This window comes from Rhinopithecus bieti, unplaced genomic scaffold (assembly GCF_001698545.2).
Source record: "Rhinopithecus bieti isolate Rb0 unplaced genomic scaffold, ASM169854v2 scaffold_42745, whole genome shotgun sequence".
NCBI lineage: Eukaryota > Metazoa > Chordata > Mammalia > Primates > Cercopithecidae > Rhinopithecus > Rhinopithecus bieti.
This window is the reverse complement of record NW_016819184.1, coordinates 5,311,892-5,339,233: the sequence shown is the minus strand read 5'-3', so window position 1 is coordinate 5,339,233 and position 27,342 is coordinate 5,311,892. Positions and strand designations below refer to the sequence as shown.

Sequence of the window (27,342 nt, the reverse complement as noted above, 5' to 3'; positions counted from 1 at the left end):
CGAGTAGCTGGGACTACAGGCGCCCGCCACCGCGCCCGGCTAATTTTTTGTATTTTTAGTAGAGACGGGGTTTCACCGTGGTCTCAATCTCCTGACCTTGTGATCCGCCCACCTCGGCCTCCCAAAGTGCTGGAATTACAGGCGTGAGCCACCGCGCCCGGCCTTCTTTTCCTTTTTACCTTAGACTATGAGGAGATAAAAGCCAATGCTGTACTTATTCCATATCCAGGAGCTAAAGGAGCATTTTGTTGTTGAAGGGGCAAATAATTTTGAAGAGTGGGTGGTTTTTCCAATAAGCAGACCTTTTTTTTTTTTTTTTTTTTGAGACAGGGTCTCACTTTGTCACCTAGGCTGGAGTGCAGTGGCACAATCTTGGCTCACTGCAGCCTCAACCTCCTGGGCTCAAGCAATCCTTTCACCTCAGCCCCCAAAGTGGCTGAGACTACAGCTGCACACCACTGCACCTGGCCAATTTTTGTATTTTTAGTAGAGACAAGGTTTTGCCATGTTGCCCAAGCTGGTCTTGAACTCCTGAGCTCAAGGGATCTGCCCACCTCAGCCTCCCAAAGAGTTGGGATTACAAGTATGAAGCACCGTGCCCGGCCACATGAAGTCTTGTAGTTGTTGAACTCAGTGCACATGCTAAACCGAAGCACGCAGTTCTGCTCAAGGAGCTGTATTGTCCACATCTGCTTATATTTCCATGAGGCTAACGTAAAAGGATTCTCATCCCAGTTCTGTCCCTAGATGAGTCACTGAGCCCCTCCAAACCACAGGTCCCATCTCCAAACCGCGGGTCCCATCTGTAAGTGGAAACTTGAACCCACCTCTCAGATTGTCAAGAGGATTTGACGTGAACATGCCGGTGGGGCTCGGTGGGGGAGGAGCCAGTCACTAGGCGCTGCTGTAGCCATGGTTGGGGCTCAGTTCACCCTGGGCTCCCTGCTGGTGTCAACTTCCCCCTCTTCCTAAAGGTGCCCCTGGGCAATGCATTCTGGGCTCCTCCTGCTGGCCTGCTTCCCTGGGCACCTGGCTTCCTCTCAAAATGTACCTACCCCAACACTGGGTTTGTCAGATACGTGGTTGTCATTGTCACCACCACAGTAATTACTGCCATTTATTTAGTATTCGAAATGTGCCAGGTGCTTCTCATGTCTTTTTTTTTTTTTTTTTCTTTTTTTTTGAAATGCAGTCTCGCTCTGTCGCCCAGACTGGAGTACAGTGGCACCATCTCAGCTCACTGTAACCTCTGCCACCCAGGTTCTAGTGATTCTCCTGCCTCAGCCTCCTGAATAGCTGGGATTACAGGTGTGCACCACCACACCCAGCTAACTTTTGTATTTTTAATAGAGAAGGGGTTTCACTATGTTGTTCTCCATGTTGGCCAGGCTGGTCTCAAACTCCTGACCTCAGGTGACCCGCCTGCCTCAGCCTCCCAAAGCGCTGGAGATTACAGGCATAAGCCGGTGGTCAGGAGTTTGAGACCAGCCTGGCCAACATGGTGAAACCCCATCTCTACTAAAAATACAAAAAATAAGCTGGGCATAGTGACGGGTGCCCTTAATCCCAGCTACCTGGGCGACTGAGGCAAGAGAATCACTTGAACCTGGGAGGCAGAGGTTGCAGTGAGCCGAGATTGTGCCACTGCACTCCAGTCCGGGTGACAGAGTGAGACTCTGTCTCAAAAATAAAATAAAATAAATAAAAAATATCTTCATGACAGCCCTGTCCAGTAGCTACTGTCAGTGCCTCATTTTACAGGTGAGGAAACAGGTTGCAGAGGGTTAGGTGACAAGCCACAGTCATACAGGGAGGAGGTGTGTCTGCTTCCTGAGCCAAGCTCCCACCTTACTTACAGAGGCCTGGCCTTTGTCCCCTGCAGCTGCCGTGGCCCTTGGGGACGTCGGGCTGCTGCTGAGGCTCCTAGGCTGAGGAGTGGAAGAAAGGACCCAGGATCCCCACCCCTCCACCCCCACGTGCCACGAGGCATTTCCTGTCCCTCTGGGCCTTCGTATCCCCCTCTGTGAAGTGAGCCACTCGGGCTGCGTGGTCTCCAAGGTCTCTGGCTGCCGATTCCCATGCACTTGATTCTAAATTGTGTTTATTGATTCCTGGGACATCAATGCTCATGGGATCAACATGCTCCTGTGATCTGGGCTCTGTGGCACAGGCACTTCAGAGAATACTCTAGATGGGAGTTGTGCGGGCAGGTGAGGAGGCGCAGGGACGGGAAGGTGTGCTGCGTGTTTGATAAGGGCCCTAGCTGGGGGCCTGCCCCAGCGTGACCTCATTGCCGCCCCGCTCAGGTCACTGCCCAGCTGACCGAGACCAGGAGGCCCAGCTAGGGCCCAGCTCCTGCGTCACTGCGTCTCTTCTCTCCATTCAAACTTTGGACACTGATGACACAAGACTGTGTGCAGCCGCTCAACAGTGTCTAGCGGACCATGGGGAGGAGTCCGTGAGTAGGGGCCGGGGAGCAGCTGGCTGCCCGCCTTAACTGCTAGGGTTGCCCTGGCCCGTCAGCTGGCAGGAGGAGCAAGTGCAGCAGGTTCAGCTGGAGCCAGTGTGAGGCCTGCACCGTGCCAAGGGCCCATAGCGTTTCCACTGTGCGCAGCCTTTACCTCGTCTCCTTCATGACAGCCCTGGAGAGCTGAAAGGCTGGGCACCACCATCACACCATTTATGGCTAGGGCTCAAGACTCCATGAGCCTTGTGCGCGCACCAGGGTGGGAAGCCAGACCCCACTCCTGGGGGACAGATGCCGATCTGTTGCTACTCCTACTTGTAGGTTGTCCCTCAGCCCAAGCTGGTGTGCATCATGGTGCGGGGCACAGGGTGGGCTCATCCCCACATCAGCGTGGGCATCCCCGGGGCGTATGTGAATAACTGTATATTTCTATTGAAAAAACAACTCTGCCCTGCTTACGGGGCTCCTGCTCGACCTTCTGTTGTGGAAAATTGGATTTTTGGAGGAAATGAGCACTTTGTGGGTTTCAGTTCTCCAAACGTGCATGTTCAATCTCCATTGCTTTCCAAAGGGGAGTGACTGAAGATCTGAAAATTAGACAGTGGCTAGCACTGCCCAGAGGCCCCGTTATTAAAAACATTTCAAGGCCGGGTGCGGTGGCTCACGCCTGTAATCCCAGCACTTTGGGAGGCCGAGATGGGCGGATCACGAGGTCAGGAGTTTGAGACCAGCCTGGCAAACATCGTGAAACCCCGTCTCTACTAAAAATACAAAAATTGGCCGTGCATGGTGGTGCGTGCCTGTAGTCCCAGCTACTTGGGAGGTTGAGGCAGGAGAATCACTTGAACCCAGGAGGCAGAGGTTGTGGTAAGTTGAGATTGTGCCACTGCACTCCAGTCTGGGCAACAGAGCGAGACTCCATTTCAAAACAAAACAAAACAAACATTTCGGTGCCACTGGGGCTGCTGAGGGCCTGGGGCTGGTGCTGTGCCTGCATCTCCTTTCACTACAACCCCTGGGAAAGGGGGGTGGTCAATGTCCTTTCCCCTCTCTGAGGAAACTGAGGCGTTGAGCTTGTATTTCTTTGCACTGGTTCCCATTTCAGTAGTAATAGGGACCCTCCAGCGCACCAGGTGATGTCTGTGATGTGGCCCCAGCAGGCAGGAGCAGGCTGGGAGTTAGGGAGGCTGAAGTCTGAAGTCTGATGTGGGAAAGTGCTGCCCCTCCCAACCTCGCTCCCTGGGAACCAACCCTTCACCCCTTTGCCCCGCTGCCTCCACACCCCTTTCCTCTGGCTGTGAATTTCTCCATTGCCAAGTGAGCCCATCAGATCTGGAATTTGGTCAGTTAGGTGCTTGCTTCTCCCAGTAAAGCACCTACTATGCTGGGTACTGGGTACTGTGCTGGGTAGATTTTGGACAGGATTCTAGAGAGCATCCGGCAAAGTTGCTGCAGGAAAGGGCCAGTCACTCACTGCCTGCCAGTCTCGGCACCTGTGAACCCGTGAGTTGACATTTCTCAAATTCCAGCCTCACTCTGTGGGCCAGACAGCCCTTCTGACCTATGAGCTGCCAACCTGAGCCTTTTGATGACAATGACCCCAAGGGTTCCCTGCAGCCCTGTGTACTCCTGAGAACCTGGTGGCCCCTCTCTGGCCTCTGAGACCCTGACCTGGGTGCCCACTGCCCCTCATCCCTACACAGGAGATGCTGGAGTGACTCCTCTCTTGGTAAACCAAGGCTCTGGTCGCTGAGGATGGGGCTGGTCCTGTGCCAGGGTGCCCCCAGGTGCTGACCTTGGCTCCACTGTGGTTGGACACCAGGCATGGTGGGAGTGCTGAGCAGACAGAGCCCTGCCCTTCCGAGCCCCAAGCCCCGGGCTTGCAGAGGAGGCAGAGGAGGGAGGTGGTGATGGCAGGACCAGAGCAGCACCAAGGGCTGTGTGAGCACAGCTGGGAGGATGGGACCTGCCTGGGCGCATGGCTCTGGGGCTTCCAGGAGAAAGAGGCATGTGAACCCTAATTTGTAGGATGATCAGGGCCAGCTCCCAGGGGAGCGTGAAGGCAAGGACTCAGGGTGCTGCAAGGGCCTCTGGGTCACACAAAGGTGACCAGTACCAGGGCTGGAGGGCAGGGGGCCCAGCTGGGAGGGGCTCATCCTGCCCTTTTCCTGCGGCGCCCCACCTCCTGTCCAGCCTCCCCTCCGAGGGAGCCCCTGCTCCCTCCAGCCTCAAGACCTTCGGCAGTCCTCAGAAGGCCAGCTATTGAGCTGTCCCAAGGTCACTCAGGATGTCCAATAATTGTCCTAACACTTTACCTGCTGTGGAACAGTAATGAGAGGGTTTTCATTATTTGCGGGTGAGTGCTCCTGGCAGATGCCGACAGCCAGCAGATGTGGAGAGTCCGAGGTGATTTGTAAGGGCCGGTTCATCTGATGCACGGTAATTGCCCCAGGCGACGTTGTCACTCAGAGGCTCGTCCTGGCCTGCTGAGATGAGGTAAAGGTCAGTTCAAAGATCCAGTTTGGGCTGGGCGTGGTGGCTTAGGCCAGGCGCGGTGGCTAACGCCTGTAATTCCAGAACTTTGGGATGCCAAGGAAGGTGGATCACCTGAGATCAGGAGTTCAAGACCAGCCTGGGCAACATGGTGAGACCCCATCTCTACTAAAATACAAAATTAGCCAGGCATGGTGGTGGGCACCTGTAATCATAGCTACTCGGGAGACTGAGGCAGGAGAATCACTTGAACCCGGGAGGCGGAGGTTTCTGTGAGCCAAGATTGTGCCATTGCACTCCAGCCTGGCTGACAGAGTGAGACTCTGTTTCAAAAAAAAAAAAAAGATCCAGTTTGGCCACAGGAAGTGGGAGCAAATCCCCACTCTCATGGGACTCCTGGGGAGGAGGCAGCATGTTGAGGTGGGGGCCACGGTCTCAGAGGGGCTGTCTGGCAGCCAGGACCCTGCAGAAGGCCCCTTCCCCAAAGTTCTTGGGTGGTGGGGTGGGAAACAGCCCATCCCAGAGCTGGACTGGTCCCTCTTTGCAGGGGCTCTTGGTGCAGCTCTTTGCAAGGCTTGCTGGGGTCCTGGAGCTGTACCTGACTAGGGCTTTCCTGATATTTTGGAATTCTTGTACTCCATGCCTCCCAAGGCCAAGTCTGTGGCATCCTGTGGCAGGCCCCACTGAGGGATAACAAGGATTTGCTTCCTCAGCTGTCCTAGTCGGCCTGGGCTGCCATAACAAGTGCCATTGACGGAGGACTTCAACAGCAGATGTTTATTTTTTCACAGTTCTGGAGACTGGAAGGCTGATATCAGGGGTCAGCATGGCCAGTTTCTGGTGAGGTCCCTTTTCTGGGCTTGTAAGCAGGTGCCGGCTTGCTGTGTGCTCACACGGCCTCTTTGTGCCTTCATGGAAAGAGAGAGCAGGAGTGCTCTTTGGTGTCTCTTCCTCCTAGGACACATCCTATCATGAGGAAGTCCCACCCTTATGCCTTCATTTTATCTGAGTTACTCCACAAAGGCCCCATCTCCAGATGCAGTCACATTGGGGGTTAGGACTCCCCGTCTGGGCTCACAGGCCTTGCTGCTTACAAGCTGTGTGACCTTGGTCAGGTCTCTGTCTCCTGGGGCCTCCATCTTCTCCTTCTAGAGTGGAGATAATGGTTCTTGCCTCATAGGCTCATTTGCCCAGTGGGTACGACTTATTGAGGGCCACCTGCGAGCCAGGCACCTGGCCCTTGGGGATGTGCATAAGGGACAGCAAATACCTTGGGCACGAGGACAAAATCAGATCATGGATCTTGAGTGACACCACCGTCCTTATCCAGAGGCAAGGCTCAGTGTAATGTTGTATTAATATTTTACTCTTTAAACAATAGTGCCTACTTTATTTTCAGTAGCTTAAAATAAGGAAGAGGCAACCTGGGGCTGGTCCCTGGTGGTCAGAATGGGTCTCTGGTGACTGCTCAAAGGGGGGTGTGGTCCGGGGCACAGAAAGACAGAACCCAACGGGAGGGCGCTTACCCTAGCATTTCACATCAGATTTTTCAGGGACAGATTTCATCTCTAAAACTAGTACTTGCTATTGTAAGAACATATAGGTTGAATGAACTTCTGTCAGCATCTCAAAGGAGGCCTGTGGCTCCAGAGTCCCAAAGTGAGTTCTGTGACTGACTCATCTTTCGTCCACATCTGAAGTTGTGTTTGGAATAACAGATGTGAGGCACTGTCATCTCACTGTCACATCGATTGCTCACTGTTCTGAGAAGGTCACATCATCATTCATTAGCAATAATTAGTCCCCGGGGACCCCCTGCACTTCTTCACTCAACTGCTCCATTAACTGGGGTCCGAGTCACACGTTCCCGGTGCCAATCAATGGAGATCTATCCATAATGTACAAGGTGATGCTATTAGTTACAATATATTAACTGCCTAATTTAAAAATTAAAAAAGCTATCTTTATGAAGGGCAATTAACCAGTAAGTGTAATTGATAATTCATAAACCTCTGATTAGGAAAGACAGATAGTAAGAAAGGAATGAATCACTTGTGCTATTGAGGAAGACGTTGCCAACCTCTTGTCTGCATTCACTATGTGGTCAGCAGATCTACACATTTCTTCCTAAATTGCACCTGTCAGCTCCACGACTGGGGGTCTGGAGGCTTATTTCAGCGCGGAAACATGTTTTTCATCACGGAAGCCTGTCTGTTTCTGGTGGGGGTTATAAGGAGGCTGCAGGCTTAGGACACCCTCAGGGAAGTAGCGGGTGAGGTCATTTAGACTTCTCCATCAGTCAGTCATTCAGCAAATGTTTTTGAGGGATTGTAAAGTGCCAAGCCCTGTGGAAAGCCCTGGGGATGCCAAGGAGACCCGAGCAGACTCATGCCTAAACTCCTGGAGTTCGTAGGCCAGTAAGAAACACAACAGATGCATAAATCAGATGATTGGAGACGCTGGTTAGTGTTATACACAAAAACTGACAGAGAGAGACGGGGTGTGGCAATGTTACACCGGACGGTGGGAGGAGGAGGGGACATTGGCCTGAGTCCTGCCACCTTTTCCCAGTAGCTGTCACTACCACTCAGGGCTGTATTTGGGGCCCTCCCTCAGTAGTGGGGAATCGTGCCTGGCCTATCTACCTGTATTTTTGTTCTTGTTTTTTGTTTTGAGACAGAGTCTCACTCTGTGGCCCAGGCTGGAGTGCAGTGGCTCAGCTCACTGTGACCGCCTCCTGGGTTCAAGCGATTTTTCTGTCTCAGCCTTCTGAGTAGCTAGGACTGCAGGTCCCCGCCACCACACCTGGCAATTTTTGTTTGTTTGTTTTGGTATGTTTAGTAGAGACAGGGTTTCTCCATGTTGACCAGGCTGGTCTCGAACTCCTGCCCTCAAGTGATCCACCCACCTCAACCTCCCGAAGTGCTGGGATTACAGGCGTGAGCCACTGTGCTCTGCCTTATCTGCCCTCTCAGTGGTTCTCCACTCCAGCCTCATTTTCTGGCTCCACCTTCCACATACCCCACGCTGCTCGGATAGTTCTTTCTATCCGAGAGGGCGGGGCCAGTGCACACCTGCCTGTGCGCAAGGTGGGCTGCCCTTCCCACCACCTGGCCTGCCCTTTCCTGCCATCTCCTTGTCCGTCCCTCAGGTCTCCGGTTGGGCCTGAATCCCAGTCTTTAAGACCCCACACTGGGCTGTGTCCTTTCCCCACTATGCGGGAGAGCTCCAGAGTGCCGATTTCCTGTTCCTGACTCCACTGTGAGTAGATATCAGCTCCACCTCCAAAGTCTCAGGCTCAAGAGGAGGAACAGAAAGCCCTTGACATTTCTGGGCTTCGGTCCCTCACCCATAACATGGATAAATGCCATTCACTCTGGGTTCAGTTTGAGTTGAGTTTTTAGTTGGGTCTCACTTGCTCAGATGGAAGTTGATTTCAAGCTGTAGTTCTAGTAACTGGGTTGAATGTGCATGTACTCCTTTCCTTGGGGCCACATCTGTAAACAAAACTTGAGCACATGCCTCCTCTCTATGTGTATTTTCTATAAATTTTAAATGACACATTTAACACTGTTTTGCTGTTTTGCTTAGATTGTAAAAAATATGCAGCTTGAAAGAATAGGTGAAGAGCCAAGACATCCACATCTTTGGAGCTCAGTGAAATGTGTGTTTCGGACCTGTCTGAGAACGGCGCCAGATGCAATTAGCACGGCCGGTTAATTTTACTAGGGTTTCTTAAAACCTTCGGCCCTTGGGCTTGCAGCTTGATGTCTTTTCCACGAGTCCACACTGCAGCTCGATGCAGATGTCAGATATGACTACTGCCTTGTTGGGGCCAGTTTGTCCAGAGAGGGCTCTTGTGATCTGGGTGAGGGAGCCAGGTCTGGCCTGTCACCCTCCCCCCAGGTCTGAGTGACCCACCCCGCCCACCTCTGCAGGTTCCTCTAACGTGCGCGGGTCCCTTCCTGGTGGGCACCAGGTCCTCCAGCCTGCTCTCCCTGCACAGAAGCACCACACCCTGGCCCTCTCTCTTGCTTCCCCAGGGAGGCCTCCCCTGGTCTTCCTACCCCACCTTGTCACCCTCTGTCTGCTCACCCTGTTTATGTTCTGCAATAGCGCCTCTCTCTTATCAGTCACAAATTGCCCTTCCTTCGTGGGGTCTCTTGTTTGGTGCCCTCCTCCTACCCCACCCTGGATAGTGGCCTGGAGATCCAGGACCTTGTCCATGCTCATGACTGGCCAGTGCCAGGCATGTAGTAGGCGCTCACTGATAGTTTGCAGAAGGGTGGATGTTATTTCATTTGGTGCATTCTGAGAACTTGCCCAGGTGCAGCCTGGATTCGCGGGTCTCCTGTGAAGTCAGGAGGGAAGAAGCTCGGTGCCGCCGGCCAGTGGCAGCATCCTCAAGTTCATGAGACCTCCAGGCTGGGTTTGAGCAGGGTCCAGGTCCTGTTTGTCCGTTCCGGAATAGTTGGTGTCCCTGATGACTTTGGCAAACCTTTCTCCATTGACAGTGAAGAGAAGACAAACCTTGTCTCAGGCCATCTGCCTTTGTACCTTTTGGGAAATATGGATCCAGAGTTAGTAAGGCGTGGATGTGTACAGCTCGTTTGCAAGTGGAAATGCTAAGTGTGGTGGAAAGGGACAGAGAAATAGCTGTGGACACTCAGAGGTGGCCCCTAGCCAGGCTGAGCAGGATTGTGGAGAGGAGGTATTGCATGGCTCTCAGGGGCTGGGTAGAAGTGGCACAGGTGGGCCAGGCACGACGGCTTACACCTGTAATCCCAGCACTTTGGGAGACCTGAGGTCAGGAGTTCGAGACCAGCCTTGCTAACATAGTGAAACCCCGTCTGTACTAAAAATACAAAAAATTAGCCTGATGTGATGGCAGGCGCCTGTAATCCCAGCTGCTCTGGAGGCTGAGGCAGGAGAATCGTTTGAATTTGGGAGGTGGAGGTTGCAGTGAGCTGAGATCATGCCACTGCACTCCAGCCTGGGCAACAAGAGCGAGACTCTGTCTCAAAAATAAAAAAAAATAAAAAAATAAAGAAGTGGCACAGGTGGAGATGCGGGGGGACAGAGCTGCATCCCAGGCAGGGGGAGGGGCAATGAAAAGGGAGGTCAGTGAGGAACCTCAGGGAGCCTCAGGTGTATGAAGTCCAGTGAGGATGGAAAGAGTTGGGGCGTGGTATGGGGTCCTCTGAGAAGGGGTCTGCTTCAGCTCAGAAATCTCAGTCCAAACACACCCGGGGTCAGCCAGGGCCCCCTCAGGGGCTCGCAGTGGCCTGGCCTGTTCTGGACTTTGCTGGATGCCCTCCGAGAAGCACCGCGTAGCCTCCTTCAGAGGCCCCACACTCCACGTACTGACTCCCCGGGCCTGTGTCTCCCTTGCTGCAGACTGAAGGGCTCCCGGCTGAAGGTGAGGTTCTGCACCAATGAGTCGCAGAAGTCCCGGGCAGAGCTGGTGGGCCAGCTTCGGAGGCTGGGATTTGACATCTCTGAGAGGGAGGTGACCGCCCCGGCACCGGCCGCCTGCCAGATCCTGAAGGAGCGAGGCCTGCGACCATACCTGCTCATCCACGACGGTAGGCCTGCTGGGCACCAGGACCTCACGGGGGTGAAAGCTCGCCTTTCCCAGGGTGGGGGCTGTGCAGAGGGCCTCTTTCATGGGGCTGGACCGCTGACTGAGCTAGGCCACCAACACTCAGGGGTGGGGGGCAAAAACCTCATGGGACTTCTTGCTGGGAGCTGGGGAAGTTAAGACCCAGCCCCGTCCATTCCTTGGCCTCACACCAGAGGGTCCTTAGAGCAGGTTCTGGATGGCTCCTGGGAGGAAAATCCTAAGCTCTCTTTCCTGATCTAGGATGGACCAAGGGACCAGGGAATTGTCAAGGGGGTGGAGTTCTAGCTCCTGTTGAGAAAGCGACAGAGAGAAAGCGCGAGAGACTATCAGTGAGAAGCTACATTGAGGTCCATAGCTTCTAACGTCTGGCACCATAGCCTTGAACTATGTGAAAACCAGCCCTGCTCTTTGGAACAGTTTGCAAATGGCTGTAGGAACAAGGTTTGCATCCTGATTTTAGTCTGAATGCAAGAACAGAGAGCCCCTTTGACCCTCAGTGGGGAGGATTTTTTGGAATGAAGCAGAAGGAACAATATTATCTGGTGCCTCCTGAATATTTAAAAAGAAGAGACATTAGCTATTCCAGACACTTCTCCATTGGTCCACTGTGCCTTCTCCTTCCTCTGAACTTGATATTTTTTTTTTTACAAACCACTAGGCAGAGGCAAGCATGGTTTTCCTTTCCAGGGCAAGGTGGGGCTCTCAAGAAGTGGCGGGTGCCCCTGGAAAGCCCGAATGTTGACTTCATAGACCTAGTGCCAGTGAAGGCTGACATGCCCGGCCTTTAAAAATCATGTTTCTCAAAATGCTTTCTCTGTAATTTAGGATCCCTGCTAGTGTCTTTAGAACATGGTCTTCAAAGAAAGAAGATTTAAGAAAAATTATCTTCCCCTATCCTTCAGTAAAGGGTTGCTGGACCTGGGAATAGAGCTGGAAGAAGCCAGCAGGAGAGGGAGGTGGGCATCTGCTTGGAGGGTGGCCTTGGCCAGTGAATCAGACAAGCAGATGACAAAGCTGGGAGGCTGGAGGGAGGATGAATACCCTTCCTCAGCTGTAATCCTGCATCCGTGTTTTCAATAACTAGACCCTTGTTTTCAGACTTGGAATTTTTTTTTTCAATTGGTGGATTTTCTGTCTAACATTTTGTGAAAATTTTCAAGCATACAACAAAGTTCAAGTAATTTTTACTTGGAATAGTTTATTTTTTATTATTTTGTGTGTGTGTGACAGAGTCTCGTTCTGTCACCCAGGCTGGATTATAGCAGTGGTATGATCTTGGCTCCCTGTGACCTCTGCTTCCCGGGTTCAAGTGATTCTTCTGCCTCAGCCCCCCAAGTAGCTGGGGTTACAGGTGCGTGCCGCCATACCTGCCTAATTTTTGTATTTTTAGTAGAGATGGGGTTTCACCATGTTGGCCAGGCTGGTCTTGAACTCCTGCCCTCAGGTAATCCACCCACCTCAGCCTCCCAAAGTGCTGGTATTACAGGAGTGAGCCACCGTCCCCTGCCTTGGCATAGTTTTATACCCTTTACCTAGGTTGTCAATGACATTTTTTGATATTTTCTTCACTTTATATCTGTCCATCCCTCGATCTGTCTGTCCATGTTATTACTTAGATGCATTTCAGAGTAAAATGCAGACACAGGTATACTCCCCTAAACACTTTAGCATAGCATTAGAGTTCAGTATTTGTTTACAGTTTTTCCTGTTGATGTAAAATATACATACAATGAAATGTACACACGTCAAGTGTACTTTTGCTGAGTTTTGACGAATACATGCTGCACCCATGGAACCCAGCCCCGTGAAGAGCTAGAGCTAGACCATCACCATCACTGACAGCTCTGACAGCTACCTCGCGCCTTGCCCAGGCAATCTCTACCTCTTGTCCCCTTAGAGGCAACCACTGTTTGGATTTTTTTTCATTATAAATAAGTTTTCCTATTCTAGAATTTTATGTAAATAGAATCATACAGTTATAATTGTACTGGGGCCTCCAGTGCTACCCCCAGGCTGAATGATTCATTAGAAGGACTCACAGAACTTTGAAAAAGTATTACTCTCAGTTAGACTTATTACCATGAAGGAATAAAGATTAAATTCAGCAAAGAGAGGAGACACATGGGGCAAAGTCTAGGAGAAGACAGGAGTGAGCTTCCAGTTGTCCCTTTGAAGTGGAGTCCTACTGGGCACACTTGATTCTCCCAGCAATGATGTATGACAACACGTGGGAAGCACTGGCCACCAGGGAAGCTCACTGAAGCCTCAGTGTCCAGGGTTTTTGTGTAGACATTAGCACCTGCATGACTGACCTTAGCAACTCAGTCTCCTGCCCTGCAGAGTCCAAACTGATACAGCTCAGCCAGGGCTTCAGGCATACACAAACAGGTGTTCACCATAAGCCAAGCTGTTAGCATAAATGATCTGGCCAGACTGAGAGAGCAGGGCCCAAGGCCTTGAGCATAACAAAACCCCTCCTATCAGGTAGGACATTGCCGTGGTTCAGAGGTTATCTCCCAGAAGCCAGTCCTGAAGACAGGCCTTTTTTGGAATGTACAGGGTTTGAGCAACCTAGTCCTGCTGAGTTAACCCTTTCTGTCACAGTAGTGTTTTGTGTAAGGCTTCTTTTACCCAACATAATGTTTTTGGGATTCATCAATATTGTTGCTTGTATCAGCAGAGTTGTTCGTTTTTATTGCAGAATAGTATTCCATTGAGTGAACAGACCACAGTTTATCCATTCACATGTTGTTGATACCTGGATTGTTACCAGTTTTAGTCTATTATGAACAAATCTGCTCTGAACATTCTTACACAGTTCTTTTGGGTAAATACCTAGCAGTGAAATTACTGGGTCATAGGGTACGTGTATGTTCACCTTTATAAAATACTGCCAGACCTTTTTTACAGAGGGATTGTACTATTTTACACTTCTTCCATCTGTTGCAGCTGTTCAGTATCCTCACCAGACCTTGGCGTTATCAGTCTTTTTAATTCTCACCATTCTGGTGGGTATGAAATGGTATCCCATTGGGTATTTCAGTTCCTTCCTTCCTTCCTTTCTTTTTCTTTTCTTTTCCCTTCCCTTCCCTTCCCTCCCCTCCCCTCCCCCCTAATTTATGTATCTAATTTATTTTCTTGTAAATATGTTTAAGTTCTTTATAGATTCTGAATATTAACCCTTTGTCAGATGGGTAGATTGCAAAAATTTTCTCCATTCTGTAGGTTGCCTGTTCATTGTGATGATAGTTTTATATAAATTGAGTTGTGTAAGCTTTGCTTGGTATCTTTCACTCAACATACTTATTTTGAGATTTATCCATGTAGCTGTGTATTAATACTTCATTCTGTTAATTGACTTTGCTAGTATTCTGTTATATGCATGTAACACAATGTTTGTTCATTCACTTGCCCAGAGACATTTNCCTCCCCTCCCCTCCCCTCCCCTTCCCTTCCCTTCCCTTCCCTCTTTTCTTCTTTCTTTTCTTCTTTCTTTTCTTCTTTCTCTCTTTCTTTCTTTCTTGTCTCACTCTGTTGCCCAGGCTGGAATACAGTGGCACAGTCTCAGCCCACTGCAACCTCTGCCTCCCAGGTTCAAGTGATTCACCTGCCTCAGCCTCCTGAGTAGCTGAGATTACAAGTGCCCACCACCATGGCCGGGCTAATTTTTGTATTGTTAGTAGAGACAGGGTTTTGACAATGTTGGCCAGGCTGGTCTCGAACTCTTGACCTCAGGCGATCTGCCCACCTTGGCCTCCCAACGTACTGCGATTACAGGCATGAGCCACCATGCCTGGCCTCAGTTTATTTTTAATTTAGAAAGGTCGACAGGTAATCCTAAGAGATATGACAGCATGTTTCTTCTAGGATCTGAAGACACAAAGCCAATGATTTGATGTATCCTTGCAAATTTTCCTATTTTAATTTAAAATGGGAGAAGACAAAGAAGGAGAAGGAGGAAGAGAGTTTCCTAAGGGAGCTGGTGAACTGGGCCTGTGGGGATGGATTCTGCTTTTTCTTCAGGACATATGTGTGGGGTCGCCTGAAATGTGTCAACGGTTCTTACAGTTTGGGACCAGTAGTGCCAACCCTCCAAGGCTTGCAAGCAGCCCCGTTTCCTCCTGCTGCAGGCTCTCAGTGTCTTCTGAGCAGATTTTCCTTCTCAGTTGCAAAGCTGTGGGTTTCCTGCCTGCGATAGTGACCTCAGGGAGCTCCTGGGGCTGATGCGGTATTGGGATGGAGGGTCCTGGGTGGGTCCACCTTTCTCCTCATAAGCCCTCAGTGAGGAGCCAGATTCCCTCCTCTGTCAAATAGGAATAACACCCTTCTGTGTCCACCTCCCATGGTAGCTGTGAGGATCAGAAAGAAATATACCTGAGAAAGGGGGAGGACATGTGAAAGGTATCCCTGTAGGAGACGGGGAGGTAGGCCACATCCTCCCAGGGCTCCGTTGCACTCTCTCTCTCTCTCTTTCCAGGAGTTCGCTCAGAATTTGATCAGATCGACACATCCAACCCAAACTGTGTGGTAATCGCAGACGCAGGAGAAAGCTTTTCTTATCAGAACATGAATAACGCCTTCCAGGTGCTCATGGAGCTAGAAAATCCTGTGCTCATATCACTGGGAAAAGGGTAAGTTGGCTCCAGGGAGAGTCATTTCTCAGTGCTTTAGATGAGGCTGTGCTAGTCTCTGACTTGTGGAATCAGGCAGAGAAGGAAGCAGAAGGGTATGTGGGGGGAGCACCGGTGACCTTCTTCTCCCTCCCTTTTTCATGCTTTCTCTCTTCATTTCTTTATTCCTCTCCTTTAATCATTTCTGTAGGAAATAGGAACACTCTGTCTTCAGGAACTGGTTGATGAGGCTTCCACGTGGAGTCTAGACGAGGAGAGGGCGTCACTGCAGATGGAGATCCTCTGGAGATCTCAGAGGCCAGCTGTTGATTGTCCCAAGTTTAGAGCAAAGAAGGAGAAGGTGCATTTGCATAGGCTGCAGCAGGATGTTGCAGAATGCTCTCCAGGGTTGTCTAATTAGTAAAAAATAGGCTTGAGGCCTACCCAGTCTGGGCACTGACAGTCTCTGGCCACAGATCACTGTCTCTGTAAAGGTGTGATTTTGTGATCAGTGTTTTATCTGAGCCTCTAGCACGTGCCTTGCCATCTCTTTCTTAAACAAAAGTGTTGGTTATTTTTAACATTTTCTTACACTGTGATAGCACATGTTCATTGAAGAAAAATTAGACAATACTGATGAGCAAAAGAAGAAACCAGAAAATATTTTTAGTCCCACCGCACGAGGAAAACACCTGTCACTATTTTGGTGTATGTCCTCACAAGTAGCTTCCTGTGCGAATAGACCATTATGGATGGAGGTGTTCACAGCGTTGGTGTCACACTTGACCTTGTTTTGTCACCCATTTTTTATTGTTCACCAAACAGTATTTGTGAATGACTTAGCATGCAGCAAATGGATATGTCTTGGGGCACAGTTATCTGTTGTGTGGCTATCTTGTTTTTTTTTTTTTTTAGACTGAGTGTCGCTCTGTCACCCAGGCTGGAGTGCAGTGGCGTGATCTCAGCTCGCTTTAACCTCCACCTCCCGGGTTCAAGCGATTCTCCTGCCTCAGCCTCCTGAGTAGCTGGGACTACAGGTGCCCGCCACCACACCCGGCTAATTTTTGTATTTTTAGTAGAGACGGGGTTTCACCATGTTGGCCAGGATAGTCTCGATCTCCTGACCTTGTAATCTACCTGCATCGGCCTTCCAAAGTGTTGGAATTAGAGGTGTGAGCCGCCACACCCAGCCTCTTGTAATTTTTTTCTTTTTTTTTTTTCTGCTTATAAGTTTATTCAATGCAAAATAACCTTCGCCAGTTTTACTGAGGTAGCTGACCACATCCACGACCAAATACTCTAAACTGAAATTCGGTTGCTGACCCAGCCCCAGCCTCAGCTTTCTCATTGACACCAGGGGGGACAGCGCTCCATCTGTGGGTGTCTTTGTCTGTGGGTGTCTCTCTCTGTCTGTGGGTGTCTCTTTCTGTCTGTGAGTATCTCCATCTGTCTGTGGATGTCTCTGTCTGCGGGTGTCTCTCCCATCTGTGGGCATCTCTCTCTGTGGGTATCTCTGTGGGTATCCATGGGTGTCTGTCTCTATGGGTGTCTCTCTGTGGGTGACTCTCTCTGTGAGTGTCTCTGTGTGTGGGTGTCTGTGGGTGTCTCTCTGTATGTGGGTGTCTCTGTCGGTATCTCTGTGAGTGTCTCTGGGTGTCTCTGTCTGTGGGTGTCTCTCCCATCTGTGGGTGTCTCTCTCTGTGGGTGTCTCTGTCTGTGGGTGTCTCTGTCTGTGGGTATCTCTGTGGGTATCTGTCTGTGGGTGTCTCTGTCTGTGGGTGTCTCCCATCTGTGGGTGTCTCTGTCTGTGGGTGTCTCCCATCTGTGGGTGTCTCTGACTGTGGGTGTCTCTGCCTGTGGGTGTCTCTCAGTCTGTGGGTATCTCTCCCTGTCTGTGGGTGTCTCTGCAGGTATCTCTGTGGTTGTCTCTCTCTGCCTGTGGGTGTCTCTCTGTCTGTGGGTATCTCTCCCCATCTGTGGGTATCTCTCCTCATCTGTGGGTGTCTCTGCCCATCTGTGGGTATCTCTCCCCATCTGTGGGTATCTCTCTGCCTGTGGGTGCCTCTCTGTCTGTGGGTGTCTCTCTCTGCCTGTGGGTGTCTCTCCCCATCTGTGGGTGTCTTTCCCTGTCTGTGGGTATCTCTCCTCATCTGTGGGTGTCTCTTCTCATCTGAGGGTGTCTCTCCCTGTCTGTGGGTGTCTCTGTTGGCTTCCCCTCTTGTGGGTCTTGCAGGTTGGTCACGCTCCAGACCTTTAGGCCGCAGCCTGCCAGTTTCCGGATGGCTGTGGCATGGGATAGCAGACACCCTCTCCAGGGGCAGATGGTGGTAATCACAGAGATTCTGGATACCCAGGTGGGTGAGGTACCAGTAGAAGTGTCTCCAGGCAAACTTCCTTCACGCAGCCTTAGGACTTGAGAGACTGCATGACCTTCATGACATGAAGGTTGGGCACATTCTCCTCTGCCAGCTCTGGGTCTTAGGCAGGTGGACATACTTCTTGGCCACCATGACTTCCTCCTTAAAAAGGAGTTCATAAATAGCAGTCTGGTTCTTCTTAGGCATCAACATCTCTGCAGCTGTAGGGTCCAGGGCTGGAAAGGGCAATTTTTTTCTAACTGATCCCTGCTAATGGCATCTAGATTGTTCCTGGTTTTTCACCATAGTAGGGCTGTGATGAGCCTCTTGGTGCATTTCAGATGACATCTCCGGATACAGTTATAGAACAAGTATTTTTGAAGTTCTTGAGGCATGTTGCCAAGTTGTTTCCAGAAAGCTGCACAGATTTATTCTGCACAGCCTAGAATTCTAGAATCACAGGGTTCTGCACAGCTAGAATTCTAGAACCGCAGGCTCCTAGGGTTGCAAGGATCCTTTGGGGTGTCTACCTCAGCTTCTCATGAAGTGTGGGAATTCCGAGGCCATGGCAGAGGAAGTGTTTTCCAGCTTTGGTGCTTCTGGTGACAGTGCTCACTGCCTCTGCTTGCTGTATGGGACCAACTGATGGAACAGATGGAGGGACTTTTTATCTGGCCATTGGCCATTGCCGTGCACTTTGTGTACCCCATTTTGTGTAATTCTGACTACAACCTTGTGGGCTCTAGGCAGGTCATTGCCGTTTTGCAGGTGGGGGTGTTGAGGCCACAAGAGATGAAATAAGCTGCTGTCCCCAGCCGTTGAGTGTTGATAGGACCAGGAGCGCCCCTTGGCATGGCCGACCCCAGACCCTGTGCTTGTTACCTCTAAGCTACATTCTAGAGCAGACTTTTTGCCCACACAAGCCTTAAATGTGGGCTGGGGACAGTGGCTCATGCCTGTAATCCCAGCACTTTGGGAGGCCAAGGTGGGCAGGTCACCTGAGGCCAGGGGTTTGAGACCAGCTTGGCCAACATGGTGAAATACTGTCTCTATTAAAAATAAAAAAATTAGCCAGGTGTGGTGGTGCACGCCTATAGTCCCAGCTACTCAGGAGGCTGAGGCATGAGAATTGCTTGAACCTGTGAGGCAGAGGTTGCAGTAAGCCAAGATCATGCCATTGCACGCCAACCTGGGTGACAGAGCAAGACTCCATCTCAAAAAAAAAAAAAAAAAAAAAAAAAAAAAACCTTAAATGTATTTTTGAGGCTGTGTTTAAAAATGGGGAGATTTTACACAAAATATCCAGATTTCTGGATTCTTTGAAGAATCAGAAGGTTTGAAGATAGTGAGCCTCACGTTCCTGCACACGCAGCGGCGTTGCTGGAGCCACTGCCTCCATTAGTTTCAGTTTACCACAGACCCCACCCCTCCCTGTTGTCCCTGTCTCCAGACCGCAGAGTCAGTTGCCATTGATCATGCGCCGTTTGCTGTTTTTCTCAAAGTAGAGAAGTATTTCTTCACGCTTGTTGTCTCTATCAAAAATGGGCAAGTGAAAGATGTTTCAAGAAATCAAAGAGGATTTTCTTTATAGTAACTAAAAATTCCTAGTGTGTTTCTCATATAAATAAAATGTGTCCTGTATGTAGTCAGGGTTCCTCAGAGAAGCCCGAAGCTACAGAACATAGATATAGAGAGAGATTGACTGTGGAGGCTTGGTGAGTCCAAAATCTGCAGGGTAGGGCTGGCAGGCGGGGGACTCAGGAACGCATGGCCGCGGAGTGCTAAGGCCGTGCGCTGTGGAATTCTTGCTCGGGGAAGGTCAGTCTTTGTTCTAGTAAAGCCTGCAACTGGTTGGATGCGGTCCACCCACATTGTGGAAGGGAATGTACTCTCCTCCTTCTAGTTCACCAGTTTAAATGTTAATCTCATCCAAAAACACCTTCACAGAAACATCCAGAATAATGTTTGACCACATATCTGGGCACTGTGACCCAGCCAAGTTGACATATTAAATTAACCCTTGTAGTCCCTTTTTAAACTTACACCCATTGCAACTTAGGTCGCTGCTATGGAGCAAGCCACAGAACCTGGCCTCTTCCCTCATTTCCCCGGGCTGACCCATTAGGCCTTTGAGGCACCAACACCCACCTCACTAGAGAACAAGCATAAGGAAGAAGCTCTGTTGTGATTCGTCAATGTTAACACTTTTTTCTTTAAAGATGTCTCATGCCAAGCTTGGTGGCACATGCCTGTAATCCCAGCACTTTGGGAGGCTGAGGTGGGAGGACGGCTTGAGCCCAGGAGTTCAAGACCAGCCTGGGCAACATACTAAGATTCCATCTCTACAAAAAAGAAAAAAATAAAAGTAGTCTCATAATTATTACAAACCACTATTCCAGATCATGGATAATAATAGTCAGAACAGTTATATTGTTGAAAAAGGAAAAAAAAAAAAAAACAAAAACGGAAGCAGTCTCTTTCAGCTTTGTAATACTGCAGCAAATGTCATAGTAGACAAGGATTTGTTTAAAGTGGGAGATTAGTGGGATCTCTGCTGACAGGGGTTCTGGTTGTTTAAAAACCAGAGAAAGGAACTGGCAGTTTTCGGGGCTAGGTCCCAGCTTTTCAGGACAGCCCTAGGACCCTCGCAGAGCTGCCATCACCGTGCTGGCCTCGGCTGTGGGTCACTGCTGGTAAGGCCTGTCCTACACTGCAGGACGCAGGGGCACAGGCTGAGCGGTTCACACCAAGGAGGCAGGAGCAGTGGGTGGAGGCGCCGGGGCAGACTGTCCCTCTCCTGGAAATGGAGTGATTTACATTTGGCATCTGTTTGGACCGGAGAGTGGGAATTGGCTTTGTAATTTCTTCTGTCATGCCGCTCTCAGAAAATTAAGCTGTTTACCCGACAGACTATGGAAGGTTAATGGCTCTTCTGGGAAAGGTCAAGTGGTCATTTGCAGGGAGGCCCTGCTGAATAATCGGAAACGGCAGAAGAATAAAGCCTAAAATCGCATCTGACTCCTCCTCCTGGGCTTCCCCCTTTCTTTCCAGCATCCACGGGTTCCTCTTTGTGGCTAGAACATTCACGTCCTAAGTGGGGCTGTCATTGGCTGGGTTAAACCAGTAACAGGAGAAATACGTCGCATCTCGTGTATGTGGAGATGACCGGACCTTCATATTAAAAAAAAATTTAAGTGCTTATATTTGCTGTGTCTCTAAAAAAATGTTTTCAGGTAACAGTTGGCCTCAAGATGCCTTTTGGTTTTTCTGAATGAATGAGGAATAAAGAAAAATTCTGGGCACTATAAAATCAAGCCCAGATTCAGTTTTTTAAAAAAGAAATGTCCAAGTTTCTCATTTTGATTTCTGGAAGTTCGTGTTCTCCTTGGACTCTAAAGATTAGCATGCAAAGACAAGGTTTTGATTGTGTATTTCAAGTTGCACGTTCAGTTTTTTTAAAATCCCATCCAGGACTAAATTTAAACATAAGAAAATCCAGGTTTCTTTCACTTTAGAAGAGGCTGCAGGGAACATGAGGCCAGCAGAAGTGACGCCGCGTGGGTCCCCTTGGGAGGTTTTGCCAGATGATGGGAGGTGCTTGCTCCCGTCCACCCAACCTCCAGCTCCTCCAGCTGGCCCCAGGGTAGCTGAGGGACAGGGTTCTGGGCCCAGAAGCCCCCAGAATCCTCAGCTCCAAACAGAGCTGTACCTGTCACAATGGAGTAGTTGTGTTGATTTCACGTTTTCTTTTGTTGCTGGGTAAGCATTTCCCATGTGGGGTACTTTCTTTCCTCCGTCCTGGCTTACTTCCACACATCACTTCCTTAGGGAGGCCCTGCCTACCCACCTCCATGCCCTCCTTCTCCTGGCACAGGTGGGCAGGAGGGGACGAGGGTCGTGGCCTTCGAGGGCCTGCAGAGGGCCTTGCCTGTGGTGGCGTGGCCACCCTGGTCCTCAGCAGGGTGCTCAGCAGATTCCAAGGTGCTCCCTGGACCTCGACCTCCCCTTCATTCCTTTTAACTTAGTCTCAGCTTTCCATGCCTCTCCTCCCTCCCTGTCCCCAGCCCGTCCCCCGCCCTGTTCAAGCAGACTGCCCATCACCTGGGTCCTGCCCTTGAAAGTTTGTCTGTGGACCTCTGTGCTTCCCCACCAGACTGTGAGTCCCCGGGGAGCAGGCCTGGGGCTGGGAGTGTCCCCGAGTCCTGCAAAGGGCTGTGGAGCATCTGGGATCGTTAATGCCAAGGGAGACAAAGGTAACCTGGGCCATTTGCAGCACCAGCCAGTGGAGGCCCCAGAACCTGGTGTCCCCTCACCATTTCCTGAGAACTCTGGACCCCACCAGGGGTCCAGAAAATCAGGAAATCATCAGACCAAAGTAGCTGATTGTCCAACTGGGAAAAAGAAAAGGCAGTACTTTTTTAGGCCATGTAAATGCAAAATATACATTTGAAGTCTGCGTCTAAGACATGAACTTAGGGATTTCTAAGCCTGTGTTTGGGGGTCACTCTAAAAAGGGGAGCATTTTCAGGTCCCCTCTCTGTGAGCATGTTGACAGCATCCCAGCCAGCCTGTATCCCTGTGTCGTGACCCCAGAGCACGGAGCCTCAGAGGCTGTGGAACAGGCCTGGGGTTCACGTGGAGAGTCCCAAGCCCATGTCACGACAGGAGATGCCCGCACCTTCAACAAAGAGACTCCAAGCTCCAAAGATGCCTAACAAGGGAGTGGTAGGGGACCAGCCCTGGCAAGGCCCGGGTTTGGCTGAAGCGGGTACCTGCAGCCCAGCCTGTAAGTTTAGCTGGGAAGTGTCTGAGGCAGGCAGTGGAGGATGCCCAGGGGTGAGCGGTTCATCCAACAGGAGTGGCCGGGTGGCTTCTACAGCTTCAAGGCGTCAGGCGGGGCAGAAAGGGACAGGCAGAGTCCCCGGGAGTGGCGAAGTTGGAGGAAGCACACAGACCCGGGGCAGCTCCCAGGGAGCTCAGTTTTCACACCCCAGGTGGTCACATAACACATTTCAACCCCCCAAATTGAACAGGACTGTGTTCATTTTTTCATTCCCTCAGCTTATATCTTATTGCCTGTGTCAGCCTGGGTGAGCGGTTATTTATAATAATATTCTCCTATCTCATCTGGGCAGTTTCTGCATGCAAGGTACCAAGTTAATAACTTTGCATGCGTTATTTTGTTCAAGCTTCACAGCAATCCGTGAGGAAGCAATCCATGTTGTCCATTTTACAGATTAGGAAACAGGCCCACAGGCGTAAGCAACCCAAAGTCACACCGTTAGAAGGCAGCGAGATCTGAATGCTGAAGTCAGCATGCGCTTTTCTTCCCTCTCGTTCTCTGCATACGTGCTTTCTCCACGTCTCCCAAATCCGAAGGGCGTGGCAGGAGGAGAGGGAAACCGATGGGATGGTGGATGGCAAAACATTTTACTGGTTCCAAGAATCAAGCCCCCTTGCGTATTCTTGGGTTTCAGTGAGTTGCGTCTTCAGAGCAGTGCAGGTTAAACCACTTTCTCCCCTCGTTGTAGTCTATTGACTTTGTTCAGCCAGAGCCGGGTCTGGCCCGCCATGTGTCTGGACTGTGGGTGTCCTGAGGCTCAGTGTGACGCCATCGTAGGGTGGGCCAGGCCGGGCTGCAACCAGCCACCAAGCCAGCCCTGGGCTCAAAGAGCAGTGAGGCCATTTTGAAAAAGGAATGCCCCCTCATGCAGAGCCTGTCTCCACCTCCGTGAGACAGGGGAGAAAATAGTTGTCTTCTCATAAAAACATCTGGCACCCATGAAACCTGGCACCTCGCTTGACCTCTGGCTAATAGGGGATGCAGCAGGGTGCTGTGGAACTAATGGAGTTCCCTTCTTCAGCCAGCAATTAGGGGTTAATTATTAGCAATTAGGGGTTCGCCACATGCCCTGTGGACCTGCTGTTCCTTCCCAGGACACAGGTCACTTGTCATTCTCTGTGTTAGCAACTGGAACCATCTGCCCTCCGGGTCCCCTGTTAATCATTGCAGCAGGGTCCCCAGGAGGCTGACAGCAGGGGCACGTTCTGTGTGACCCATGGCGTTCCTGGAGCTGCTGGCTGCTGCGCTCTCCCCACTGGGTGTGGCGGCCTGCCGCCGCCGCCACCGCCACCAGGCTCTGTGGTGCGGGTCCTCTGCGGTCATTCTCAGCGTGGTGCCTGGACAGCCCCTCAGCCCCGGCTTGGCTCTGCAGCCAGCAGGACAGGCCCGGTGCTCAGCTCCAAATGCTTAGCATCCTGCGCTCAGCTCCTCGTGCTCAGCTTCCTGTGCTCAGCATCCCGTGCTCCCTTCTGTTCTCTCCTAGGCGTTACTACAAGGAGACCTCTGGCCTGATGCTGGATGTTGGTCCCTACATGAAGGCGCTTGAGGTACCAGCCCTGGTTCTGTCCCGAGCTCTCTTCAGACCCGAGGGCACCTGGGACTTTTTGGGTCTTTCTTGAGAAGAGGCTGTGCTTAATTAACGTATGAATGGCCTTTTGTGTTTCCACAAAGGCTGCCCTCCTATTCCGGGCTCCCCTGGCCAGCCCTCGCTGTCCTCCTCCCTCCCCATCTCTCCCTCCCGTCCTCCCCATCCTCCAGTGGGCACAGCCCCTCTCCCGCCATGGACCCTGCCACTCTCCCAGCTGCTCTCTGCCACACTCTTCTTGGGCTTGTGGCTTCTGTATCAGTGCTGACCACTGGTCTCATTCCTGATCCTGGGCATCTGCAGCACCTCAGGCTTGACGGGTCCTCACTGGCCTCCTTCCTGACTTCCCCTTCAGTTTCCAAGAGCATCTGTGGCCAGGCCTCTGGGAGGGTTCCCCCAGGTCCACTCTGGCCCAGGTCCCATCAGCTGCCCCAGGTCAGCCTCACATCCCATCCCATCCTCACAGCTGTAGCAGCTCCTGCCTGCTTGCCGTCAGGTGGGAAGGAGAGGCAGATGAGCAGATGGAGCCCCGGGCTTGACGCAGGAGGCCTATGATGAGCTGGGAGTGGGCTGGGGAGAAGAGGGGAGAAGGGGAGAAGGGATGAGAGGACGGAATTGCAGGTGAGTGAGCAGAGCACTGCTCTGCTGGCCCTTGGGAGCCCTGTAGTTTTGCCAGCTCTTGGATGCCTTCTGCTGTGGGTAGGCCTTTGAGTGAATGGCAGGGTGCCTGGTGCTAGACGACCTGAGCAACCCGAGCAGCCCTTTCTGGAGTTGTGAGGCTCCCGCCTGTGAGATGTGTTCTCAGGCCCATAGCATCCTGCTGCTTCAAGGCCCTTGACTCTTGGGGGCACATTTGGGACAGGGTTTCCGTGGCTGGGCATACACCTGTTCCTTGATCCCAAACCCATGCCATGTCCCTCTCTCTTTTCCCAGTATGCCTGTGGCATCAAAGCCGAGGTAGTGGGGAAGCCTTCTCCTGAGTTTTTCAAGTCTGCCCTGCAAGCGATAGGAGTGGAAGCCCACCAGGTAGGTTGGCGCCTTGTGAAGTGGGTCGGGGGAGACAGCCCCGTCAGGGAGGCCCTGGAGTTCAGAATGGATTGCAGGACTCAGGCAGCCTGTGGGGTTGGCCGGGCAGCCAAGCGTGGGCTCCCTGTGAGAGCTGACCCGGCTGGGAAGGAGGGGAAGGCAGCAAATGAAATCCACTGAATAGTTTCAACAGTGAAGTTACTTTCAATGTGAAAGCAGGAAGCAGAAATGCCTACGGCTTTTCTGAGTTTTTGCTGCTTCTCTGAAAGGATAAGAATTGATGAGTCCTCTCAGTGTATTAATGTATCTCACTGACAAGACAGTGTAACAGCAAGATCACAACAATACGGAAGAAATAATAAAGTGACTCATTTTGCAGCCTTTATATTTTGACTATTTGGGGATAGATTGCCTTTCAAACTTCTAAATTTTAGAAAGGAAAAAGAATCAGTTATGATTTTATTGTCTACACCTACCCTGTCCCCACCCTAAGTGAGTCTGGCTTCGTCCTCCAGTGGGTTTTCTTTTCTTTCTTTCTTTTTTTGTTTTTTTGTTTTTGTTTTTGTTTTTTTTTTGAGTCAGTGTCTCCATTTGTCACCCTGGCTGAAGTGCAGTGCAGTGTAGTGGCGCTGTCATGGCTCACTGCTGCCTGGACCTCCCAGGCTCAAGCGATCCTGCCACCTCAGTGCCCCCTTACCAACCAAGACCCCCCACTGAGTAGCTGGAACTACAGGTATATGCCACCATGCCCGGCAAACCTTTTTTTTTTGAGTTGGAGTCTCACTCTGTCACCCAGGCTGGAGTGCAGTGGCACGATCTCAGCTCACTGCAACCTCCACCTCCTGGGTTCAAGCAATCCTCCTGCCTCAGCCTCCTGATGAGCTGGGACTACAGGCGTGTGCCACCACGCCCAGCTAATTTTTTATCCTTAGTAGTGACAGGGTTTCACCATGTTGGCCAGGCTGGTCTCGAATTCCTGACCTCAGGTGATCTGCCCACCTTGGCCTCTCAAAGTGCTGGGATTTCAGGTGTGAGCCACCGTGCCCAGCCTCAGCTAACTTTTGTATTTTCCATAGAGATGGGGTTTTGCCATGTTGCCCAGGCTGGTCTTAAACTCCTAGCCCAAGCCATCCTCCTCCCTCAGCCTCCCAAAGTGCTGGGGTTACAGGCATGAGCCACCACACACAGCCTCCTCCAGCAGGTTTTCTGAAAGATTGTAAGAAACTGGGCAGCTGGCATTGTGGCTCACACCTGTAGTCCCAACACTTTGGGAAACTGAGGTGGGCGGATCACTTGAGGTCAGGAGTTTGAGACCAGCCTGGCCAACATGATGAAACCCCATCTCTACTAAAAATACAGAAAAAAAAAAAAAACTTAGCTGGACGAGGTGGTGCATGCCTGGTAATCCCAGTTACTCAGGAAGCTGAGGGATGAGAATTGCTTGAACCTGGGAGGCAGAAGTTGCAGTGAGCTGAGATCACACCACTGCACTCCAGCCTGGGTGATAGAGTGAGACTCCTTCTCAAAAAAAAAAAAAGGAAAGGAAAGAGTCCACAGCTGCCCCAGGCTGTCCTGCTGCCTTCCTGGAAGTGGGCAGCAGAAGTATGGGTAGGGGTCCCCCCGGTGTCAAGCCTGGTGCATGTTTCCCTTGTGTACATTTCAGTCCAGAACACTGGTGCCTCATGGTGCTTTGAGTCTAGACACTGTACCTTCACCTGCCCTGAGATCCATAGAGATGTCAGAAGATGCAGGCTCTCTGGAGTCCCCAGAAAACACCTGGGAAATGTCATGTTAGTCTGTTAGAGAAGGAGAGGTTTGTGTTTTGAATGAATGAGAACTGCAGCAATAAATAACCTGGCTTTTTACTACCTTGCTTCATAGAGCGGAATTTCTTTATTTTGAGAGATTTCAAACATACAGAAAAGTAGAGAGAATGATACACATCCCCCATTGTATCCATCACCCAGATTCAGTGGTTAAGATTTTGCCACATTCCTTTCTTCTATCCTCTTTTTTTTCCTTTTAAAAAATTTACTGGCTGGGTGCAGTGGCCCACGCCTGTAATCCTAGCACTTTGGGAGGCTGAGGCAGGTGGATCACCTGAGGTCAGGAGTTCAAGACTAGCCTGACCAACATGGTGAAACCCTGTCTCTACTAAAATATAAAAATTAGCTGGGCGTGGTGGTATGCACCTGTAATCCCAGCTACTCAGGAGGCTGAGGCAGGAGAATTGCTTGAGCCCAGTAGGTGGAGGTTGCAGTGAGCTGAAATTGTGCCACTGCACTCCAGCCTGGGCAACAGAGTGAGACCCCATTTCCAAGTAATATTAATATTAATA

The 27,342-nt window shown here is 50.9% G+C and overlaps 1 protein-coding gene across 5 annotated transcripts in view; it reads left to right on the top strand.

Moving 5' to 3' along the window:
- LHPP (phospholysine phosphohistidine inorganic pyrophosphate phosphatase) overlaps positions 1-27,342 on the top strand; it is a 155,569-nt gene that overhangs the window by 12,033 nt on the left and 116,194 nt on the right. For all 5 annotated transcript variants that reach the window (XM_017858649.1, XM_017858650.1, XM_017858652.1 and 2 more), the window contains exons 2-5: positions 10,358-10,545; positions 15,061-15,214; positions 23,877-23,940; positions 24,912-25,004. In XM_017858649.1, coding sequence (XP_017714138.1) covers positions 10,358-10,545; positions 15,061-15,214; positions 23,877-23,940; positions 24,912-25,004 — 499 coding nt within the window. The remainder of the gene's footprint in view (positions 1-10,357; positions 10,546-15,060; positions 15,215-23,876; positions 23,941-24,911; positions 25,005-27,342) is intronic.